Source organism: Vespa mandarinia, chromosome 4, assembly GCF_050613455.1.
Source record: "Vespa mandarinia isolate Hongniang chromosome 4, ASM5061345v1, whole genome shotgun sequence".
NCBI classification, from domain to species: domain Eukaryota; kingdom Metazoa; phylum Arthropoda; class Insecta; order Hymenoptera; family Vespidae; genus Vespa; species Vespa mandarinia.
Genome location: NC_140813.1, coordinates 1,355,001 through 1,364,762, shown reverse-complemented (window position 1 = coordinate 1,364,762; position 9,762 = coordinate 1,355,001). Strand labels below are relative to the sequence as shown.

General features: G+C 27.8%; 2 protein-coding genes across 15 annotated transcripts in view; both read right to left on the bottom strand.

Annotated features, from left to right (window-relative positions):
* Positions 1 to 408: 408 nt before the first annotated feature.
* Positions 409 to 2,307, bottom strand: Sod2 (superoxide dismutase 2). Its single transcript, XM_035878869.2, has 3 exons — positions 2,039 to 2,307; positions 1,387 to 1,676; positions 409 to 935 (listed from the first exon to the last, which is right to left on the bottom strand). Exons 1-3 carry the CDS (start codon positions 2,074 to 2,076, stop codon positions 607 to 609), a joined length of 657 nt encoding a protein of 218 aa, XP_035734762.1. The 5' UTR covers positions 2,077 to 2,307; the 3' UTR covers positions 409 to 606.
* A 6,351-nt stretch (positions 2,308 to 8,658) lies between these two features.
* The window catches only part of Liprin-gamma (liprin protein kazrin), a 37,741-nt gene continuing 36,637 nt past the window's right edge, over positions 8,659 to 9,762 (bottom strand). For all 14 annotated transcript variants that reach the window (XM_085656341.1, XM_085656337.1, XM_085656345.1 and 11 more), the window contains one exon: positions 8,659 to 9,030. In XM_085656341.1, the coding sequence (XP_085512467.1) occupies positions 8,809 to 9,030 (222 nt within the window). In that variant the 3' untranslated portion in view covers positions 8,659 to 8,808. The remainder of the gene's footprint in view (positions 9,031 to 9,762) is intronic.

The following is a 9,762-nucleotide window of genomic DNA, read 5'->3' as shown; positions in this document are numbered from 1 at the left end:
ATGAACGTTTGAAAATATTCATGAATATTTTTAATGAAACGATCAGTAGCAGGAAAGATTGCGTGTTATTATTAAAAAGTTTTAATAAAATACAATCAAAAATATACGTAGATTTTTGTGTTTAATATCATAAGTATGAACAAATTGATAGGATAAGGGCATAGTGAAAGGAATTATTTGTTTAAAATTATTTCTGCTGAAAAGAGTAACTACTTGTGCTAATATATATTTCTAAAAAAAAAAAAAATGCATTAATTTCTTTCATTATTAAATTGTATTTTTCAATTTCCATATCATCAATTTATATATAATATATGAAGTTGATATGAAAAGAATCCAAGCGTTACAAATATATATATGTATATATGTATATATGTATATATTAATTTTATTTTCTTTAATTTTATATATATATATATATATTCATTGAATAAGTACCTACAATATTATAAGAAATATGTCTATAAAACAATAACACAGAAGTAGATATATTATATTATACTATCTTATAAAAAGATTATTGAAATTAATGATTGTTCTATATGGTGCACAGTATATGCTAATTTCAAATGTGATGTATTACATTTGTTCGCATACATAAAGCGCTTAACAGCCAGCTGCCTGTTTAAAACGAGCATTGACATCGTTCCAATTAACAATATCGAAGATTGCCTTTACATAATCAGGTCGTACATTTTTGTATTGAAGGTAATAAGCATGTTCCCAAACATCAATACCAAAAAGAGGTATGAGACCGGTTGTAGCCTGTAAAGGATCTTGATTAGCACAGGTAGCAATTCTAAGGGATTTTGATTTCTGATCATATCCAAGCCATCCCCATCCAGAGCCTTGAATAGCAACAGTACTCTCTGATAAACGTTTTTTCATCTCATCCAAAGAACAAAAATCTTTTTCTATCTGTTTGATAAGAGCATCTGTCAAAATATATAAATATATAATTGGTATTATTTTTCAAAATTCTTTTAAGTATCATATCGTGAAAAGAAAAAAAAAAGAAAAAAAAAAGAAAGGAAAAGAAGAACAAAGTGCAAAGTTAAAACTGCGAAAACGAAAGAGGTATGATAATAATAATCAATTTTTATTTTTTTTTATTTTTGTTTTTTTTGAATGAAATCCATACATTTTTACCAAAAGTTTCGTTAATTTAAAACAGATAAGATATATAATAGATATGTATGGATTAATTAAATGAAATACAAAGATATTATAAAAAAGAACTTCAAAGAATTTAACTGTATATATATATATATATATATATAAAATATTGATTAATTGCTCAGTAAAGATTATATTGAAGAAAGAAGAACTTCGTAGCACTTTTATGAAATATAACGATAGCTATATAATAAAATTGTTTAAATATACCATTTGGTTTACCACCACTAGGCGATAGGTTTGCCCAAAAGATACTATGATTGAGATGTCCACCTCCGTTAAATTTTAATGCAGGACCAAGCGCAATTTGCGTATTTACATCACCTTTACCGACGGCTTCTTTCATTTTCTCTTCGGCAACATTTAAATTATTAACATAAGTCGCATGATGTTTAGAATGATGTAGTTGCATTATTTCCGCACTTATTATCGGTTCTAATGCCTTGTAATCGTAAGGCAAATCCGGTAAGGTATGTTTTAATCTTGTACATTGTTCTTTACTGTGAAAAATAAAAAAAAATTATCACAATAATAGACTTAATTATATAATGAATATTTAATTATTTCAATTAAACATGGATGCTAATTTTGTTATATTATATTGATCAGTTGGACGTATTGATCAATGAAAAAAGAATATGATATTGAGTAAAAAAAGTCTTGTGTCATTTAATTTTTTTCTTTTTTTTATATTCGTTATTTAATTATATATCTCATTATAAAATTAATTAAAGTATTATACTGAATATGGTCGTCAGCTTAAAATGGAATGTATTAGATAGTAAAAGGGTTAGAAATTATGTAATGCCAAATATATAAATGAACAAATTCGTGAGGGGAAAAAAAACGTATAAAAACTTACGTGATATTAGACGTGAAAATTCTTCTAATGGTGTACATTGTTCTAAATGTATCTGATTATAAGTGACCTTTTTTAATTCTTACGTTACGAGATCAAACAGAAGGAATACCGGTTACCGGTGACGTCTCGCGACGTAGAATGAGCTCTACGTAGAATGAACTCGACGTGGAATGAGTTCTACGTAGTATGAGAACGAATGAGACCAATGAAAGAGTACACGTAATTTCTATATAAGAAATCTTGTTTCAATTTTTGATAATGAATGGCTACTTTGCACGTCAATAATTGCATATAACGATCTATTAAATAACGTACAGCGTTACGTTACAAAAAAAAAAAAAAAGAAAACTCGATAAATTGTAAAGATTATTTTTACAATTTGACAGAAAACTTTGACGATTATAATACTGTCAATGGATTTCGATCGATTTTTGAAAGTACACAAGTATTTAATAATTCTAATATTTATTTCAATTTATTTAAATTCTTTCTTTTCTTCTTGAATTATTGAGATTTTGAATTATTGAATTATTGGATTTTTTTTTTTTTTTGATAAGTTTCTAGTACAATTTTAAGTAATATAAAATGAAAGTTTCTCTCTCTCTCTCTCTCTCTCTCTCTCTCTCTCTTTTTCTCTCTCTTTTTCTCTGATTATAATTGAAATAATACGATATTTTTTTAGCCATTAATAATATATATTATTTTATTGATATTATATCAATTTATTAATACATATTATACACATATAATTTATTTGTTGTATTTCGCGCTTAAAAATATCTTTCGTTCTATAGTTAGTTGATAAATTATGACTGCTAGCGTCATCTATTGCGAAAACTTTTTTATCGACAGAATTATCGATTGAACGATATTCGCCATTTTTCTTTTTTTTTTCTTTTTTTTTTTTTCTTAATCTCATTTACAAAATATCTGTACGTATGCAACATTGGAAAGTTAATTAATTCGGCATTGCACAGAAGTAAAAGTATTTGTTTATTTCTCTTTCTCGAAATATTTAGGTACAATCCACACAAATATATACAAACAGTACTGGTCACATATACAACGATTTTTCATTTTCAATCTTTTAGCTCACATTTTAAATAGATATTCGCAAGCGAATATTATGATGATGATTGATATAAACGATATATAGCGATTTATCGTTTGTCGATATTTTTAAAATATAAATTCAGATCAATTGTTAGATCTGAAACAATTAGCATCACACACACACACATACACATGTATATATATATATATGTGATGCTTCATGTCAGATCTGAAATTAATATCTTTAAATAAACATATCATAGATAGACTAAAGCATGATATTTGTTAGAATTTTAAATCTTCACATTATACATTTACGTAAATCGACGAAGATCCAATTTCGGCACTATCGCTCGCATAATATCTCTGATTGGATCATTTTTTTAATCGAATTAACAAGACGGCGCTTATGGAGAAACATTATAAAATGATTTCCTATTAATAAATATATCAAATTATATAAATATTATATCTACAAAAATATCATTTACAATCACACACATGTTACGTCCGATGAATAAATTATATATATATATATATGAAATATAACATAATATATAATATAATATATATATATAAATATAATATTATATTATAAATTATATTATATATTATATTATATATGAAATATATATAAATATATATGTAGTAATAAGAAGCAGAACACATAGAAAGTAGAGTAATTTGTTTAGTCGTCAATAAGGATTCTCAACATATTGACGTATAAAATGTTATTCCAGGCAGCACATTATATGCACGATTTATTATTACTATCAATCGGAATATAATTTATTAGAGAAATATTTCAATAAAAGTCTGTTGCCTCGAATTAATCGGAGATTAATAAATGTATCATTATTTAGATACATAAATAGATAAATATTAATACAAGAAGTTATATATATATATATTTATATATATATATATATATATATATATATATATATATTACACAATTTAAAAAATTATGGCATTATGTAGAATAAAAATATCAAAGTATAATATACAATTTACTTTAGTAAATTCTTATTTCAATTTTTCAAGGAAATTTCATAGTTTCTATATTTTCACACGTACATAGTGTATTTGGTTAATATCATTACTTCTTTTCTTTTCATTTCTTTTCATTTCATTTCATTTCATTTCATTTCATTTCATTTCATTCCTTGTGCTTCTTACATTCCCTTAGCAATTAATAAATACATTTTGCAATGAAACTTTTTGCACCGTTTGAATTATACACGAAAGTTCAATCGAATTTAATTAATATACAATAATTATCAATTAAATTATTAGAGTTAGAATAATAAGAAATTTAAAAAATTTTTTCCTTGTAAATATATATAATCCGGCATTGAAAAGTAAAAAGTGTATTTATAAACAAAATCTTATTTGTCATTTAAGAAAAGCAATTATATATCGGCAGTTTTTTTTTCTCTGTCTTTCTTTTTCTTATTTTTTTTTGTCTTTTCCTTTTTTTCTAAATTGTTTCTTGCCGCGGATCAATTGAATCCAATTTAATTTTATCGTGGTCTTAAAAGTGTCGATTATATATATATATATATATTTATATCTGTAATTTGTTATTATATATATATATATATATATATATATGTATATGACACTCTTGTTTTTATTCTTTACTACACATATTCTAGATATTTTCTATGATTGTGTAATCAGGGCTTAACATAACTCTAATTTTTAAATTATAGTCAATACACAGAGCCAAAGCTAAAATGGAATGTTGAAATATAATTGTGCCTTGTATATATGTATTTATGTATGTATGTATGTATGTATGTATGTATGTATGTGTGTATGTATGTATGTATGTATGTATGTATGTATGTATGTATGTATGTATGTATGTATTTATGTATGTACGTATGTATTTATTTATTAAAAACTACGGGTACGTTTTATCAACATAAATAGAAACACACAAGTAAGTCACCATCTTTGAAAAGTCAAATTCATTCGAAAAATTATTTCACGTTATTTCCCCCGTGATAAATATTGTCATACTCTTTCACCTAACTCATATTTTTTTTTTTTTTTTTTTTTTTTCCATTATACCATATATTTGTCCACTATACCATCATTGTGTCCTCTATTATTTAGTAGTGGCCCCCTTTTTCCTTTTTGCGTTTTTCATTTTTATTCTTCATTTTTTTTTTTTGGTTTTTTCATTTTTTACTTTTTTAATTTTTATCTCTTATTACTCTCGTGCTCGATGCTCAATGATAAATAAAAGCAATTTTTTCTTTTTAGTCACTTTTATTTTTTACTTGTTTCTCCTTTTTTTTTCTTCCACTTCCCCACCCCATCCACCCGCATTCTCCTCGCCTCCCCCTCCTCCGATTAAAAACAGCTTTACAAAGGAGCTTTTCAACCACGCATATATTGAGGTATAATGGAACAGTGGAATTTTATAGGCAAGGCAAGTACACAATCATTACTACATATATTTTCTCATAATACGTACCTGATATGATATTTTATCATAAAGATTATACATATCTTATCCCCGTCCCCGTTCCTGTCCCTTAATCCCCCATCCCCGACCCGATCATATTAATATATCATTCGAAATCCACTTTCCATTAGTAAGCCACTTAAGCAAGTAATGCTTTAGAACATGAAGTCAGTAATCTTACTTTGTGTATTTCTATCGAATTAGAGCAACAAGGATATTTTGTCTCTTAACAATAAGTGAGACAAGCACGCTTGTATACAATCTTGTTTTTATATAATTTTTAGCATATGTGCGTTTGGAATTAGGTTGTGTAATTTCGTTAAGAATGAATATTTGTTCCCCCGAAATTATCATTTATCAATTATCATTGTTATATATATATCATTATCATTATCATTATCATTATCATTATCATTATCATTATCATTATCATTATCATTATCATTATTATTATTATTATATAGATATTATTGTTATTTTTCAATTATATTACTATTGTTTATTATTATTATTATTATTATTATTATTATTATGATTATTTTCATTTTTTTTTTGTTTTTTTAAAATAATTTACGAACACAAAAACGGATAGGAAGCACAAATAAATAAATTAAATTAACGAGAGAGAGAGAGGGAGAGAGAAAGAGAGAGAGAGAGAGAGAAAGAGAGAATATAAAAGAACATCCACAGGTTTTGTTTGTCCTCTCATAAAAAATATCTAATATCTCTCTTGAATCACTCGTCCTGAATATAAATAAATATATTTATATGTACAACGCGCTCAATGTGTTTTTGTTGATTAAATTAAATTCTAATTAATAATTATTATATTGATATAACGTACGAGATAAAACATAATCTAATGATTAAACAAAAACGTCCGTTTTCATTTAATTTTAATTACACAATAGCAAACATTTACGATTAGAGTGTACAAGGTGGGCGAGTGTGGGGTGGGGGACATGGGAGTGGGCTGCAGTAGGAGGGATTTTGAGACATTGGTACATACGACAGATTACAGATGGAAGCCCATCATCTTCCCTCACGAATTAATTAACATGTTTCATTTGATGAATTTTTCAAATTGCGCATTGTGCTTCTTCTTCTTTTTCTTCTTATTTTCTTTTCTTTTTTTATTTATACATTTCTCTCATTATTTTTTCCTGTTTTCTTTTCTCCCTCCTTCCTTCCTTTCTTCTCGTTTTTTCTTTTTTTTTTCTTTTTTCTTTTCATTTTTCGACGTCATCCATTTCGTCGTACCTATGGATATGCGCTTGACGAAATTATTATTATTATTATTATTATTATTATTATTATTATTATTATTATTATTATTATTATTATTATTATTTCTTCTTTGTTTTCTCTCTCTCCCTCTCTCTCTCTCTCTCCCTCTCTCTTTTACTTAATTCTCTTTTTAAGCTAATACTAAATCATTCGCCTGATTTTTCTAATCTAAAGTTAAATGCATCTTATAGACTTTAAACTAGAGAGCATTGTTATTCTTATTGTTATTTAAATAATATGTACATCCAATGATCGCTTAATGATTAATTTGCATTAAATATGAACAACGAACGTCAGATGAAATAATAATCGTCATATCTATGCTTCTATGTATGTATGTACGTACATATGTATGTATGTATGTATGTATGTATGTATGTATATATTTTGGTTCCATATTCGTCGTAATGGGGCTCTGTTCTCATTAAAAGAATTTCTTTCTTTCATTCTCTCTCTCTCTCTCTCTCTCTCTCTCTCTCATTATTATTATTATTATTATTATTATTATTATTATTATTATTATTATAATATTAATCGTATCTGTCATGTGGCAGGAATAGAATTAGTACCGGATGTAACGTAAAAACATAGAATCTTTTCTGTTCCTTTTTTTTCCTCTCTTTTTTTTTTCTTTTTCCTTCCTTTTTTTTTTTTTTTTTTTTTATATATATATATATATATGAAGCGAAATAATCATATTCGTTGTTGTTAAACGTGATTATCATTCGTTTCATCGTATTGGCGTGTATGAAAAATTTCATTAGAACATACACGCAAACACGCACACATAGACGTACACGCACGCACAATCACAGACGTTTCCTCTCCATCAATTAATTTTCTTTTTCGAATCGATAATTGTATCATATCGATAATTTAAAATCTCATGAATGTACTTACATACATAGGCCAGTCTCTCTCGTTACCATTCTAATATTTTTCAATGTTACATCACCGTGTGATTGTTATATATGCCGGTTGTGTTTTAAGGAAGAAAAAAAAAAAAAAGAAAAAAAAGAAAGAAAGAAAGAAAGAAAGAAAGAAAACAAAAATCAATTATCTCTTTCTATTATCTTTCATCAAAATAAAATATACTTGATTATTATCGATGTTTAAATAAATCGATTAGGATTCTTTCAATGTATTTGTCGGAGATCGTTTTTTCCCTATTTCTTTCTTTCTTTCTTTTCATTTTAATCCTTCCTTTTTTCCACTTCCAAATTAAAAATCGTAAGATCGTCAAGACCGTCAACGATTAATTGTAATTCGTGAAAAAAGAAAGAAAGAAAAAGGAACAAAATAAAATAAATAAATAAGAATGAAAATAAAAATGAAAAACGGAGCCGAGAAGAAGAAGAAGGAAGAGGAGGAGGAGGAGGAGAAGGAGGAGGGGAGAAAAAAGGAAGATAAAAAAAGGATAAAAAAAGGGAGATCGATCGAAAGGAGGAAGGACACTCTCGCTAATATTTTTCTCGTTTTATCGATCGACGATACGAGGGTCCTAGGGATGATTATTCGAAAAAAAAGAAGAAAAAAGAAATGAAAGTAAAAGTAGAGAGAGAGAGAGAGAGAGAGAAAAAAAAGGAAGAAAGAAAGAAAGAAAGAAAGAAAGAAACAATTACGAATAATTTTACTGCTCCACCAGATAAGTTCGTTGATTTTTCTTCTTCTGCGCATTTGTTTCCTCCTTTGTGGTTGATTGCCATGTTTCTTCGGCCAGGCTGCCGTACCTTTGTACACCGGGAAATGGTTGGCCCAAGCTTTGCGGTGAATACGAGCTGCTTTGTAATTGATAATAATTCCCGGTTGATTGCTCGCACTGATATTGATCGTCCGCCAATACGTTGCTGTAACCTGAGAATGAGCTACACTGGGACGATGAATATGACGATGAATAACCGCGTTCGCTTAAACTTCTATAAGGCCCCGAATGATGGAGCCTATCCTCTTGTCAGACCGGCGTATTTACCGCCACGCTTGTTATATATTCGATGTCACCGATACTTTTAACACGACGATGCTTCTTTCCAACGGTGATCTCAGGTGCCGGTGAATTACTTCGTACGCTATTAATGTATTGACATTGACTGGCAAGACTTCCTGTATCCGACGACGAGGACGGCGATGCCTTTTCGCTTCTCGGACGTAGACCAAATGCACGGCTCAAGGAACCCTGTGATTAGAGAGAAAAAAAAAAGGAAAAAAAAAAACAAAGAAAAAGAAAAATGCAAGACATAAGAGGAGTCAATATCAAATTAAGAATTTGCAATTAATCGTAATCCTTAAATCGTATTATTTTTCTCTCACACTTTATTTTGTTTTTTCTTCTTTTCTTTTTTTATTTTCACGAGTCTAACGAGCGCTCTTCGTATACTGATCGAACGTTATCATCAAATTAAAAATTAAAAAGAGATAGAGGGAGAGAGAGAGAGAGAGAGAGAGAGAGAGAGAGAGAGAGAGAGAGAGAGAGACAGAGAGAGAGATAGATAGATAGAGAAGATGGTTAATTCGAGGGAAATACCAACGTGTATTTTTAGATGAATCTCGTAAGTACGTATGTATGTATATACATATGTGCCGAGAAATCAGATTCACGCATGATGATGAACGTATCGATGCGTTTTTATATTTTATGCCGATAGAACGATAAGAAAGATGATTTTTATTTTTCTTAATGACGATTCGATATATTCCTTTTTCTTTTCTTCTTTTCTCTCTCGTTTTCTTTTTTTTTCTTTTTTTTTTTTTCTTTTTTTGACGACAGAAGCTCGAAAGAATTTCATTAGGATATATAATTCCAATAGTTATGGGATTAAGTTGGTCATGAAATATGACAAGATGACACATTAAATTACGATTATGATAAAGCGAAAGCACGTGCGATGATACAGCGAAGAGAAGATAT

What these genes read in the sequence shown, in the direction of transcription:
- Sod2 (XM_035878869.2), bottom strand. Translation starts at nt 2,076, where the DNA reads ATGTACACCATTAGAAGAATTTTCACGTCTAATATCAC. An exon ending in ATTTTCACGTCTAATATCAC is followed by an intron (nt 1,677 to 2,038) that starts GTAAGTTTTTAT and finishes TATTTTTCACAG; the next exon opens with TAAAGAACAATGTACAAGAT. An exon ending in TAGTGGTGGTAAACCAAATG is followed by an intron (nt 936 to 1,386) that starts GTATATTTAAAC and finishes ATATTTTGACAG; the next exon opens with ATGCTCTTATCAAACAGATA.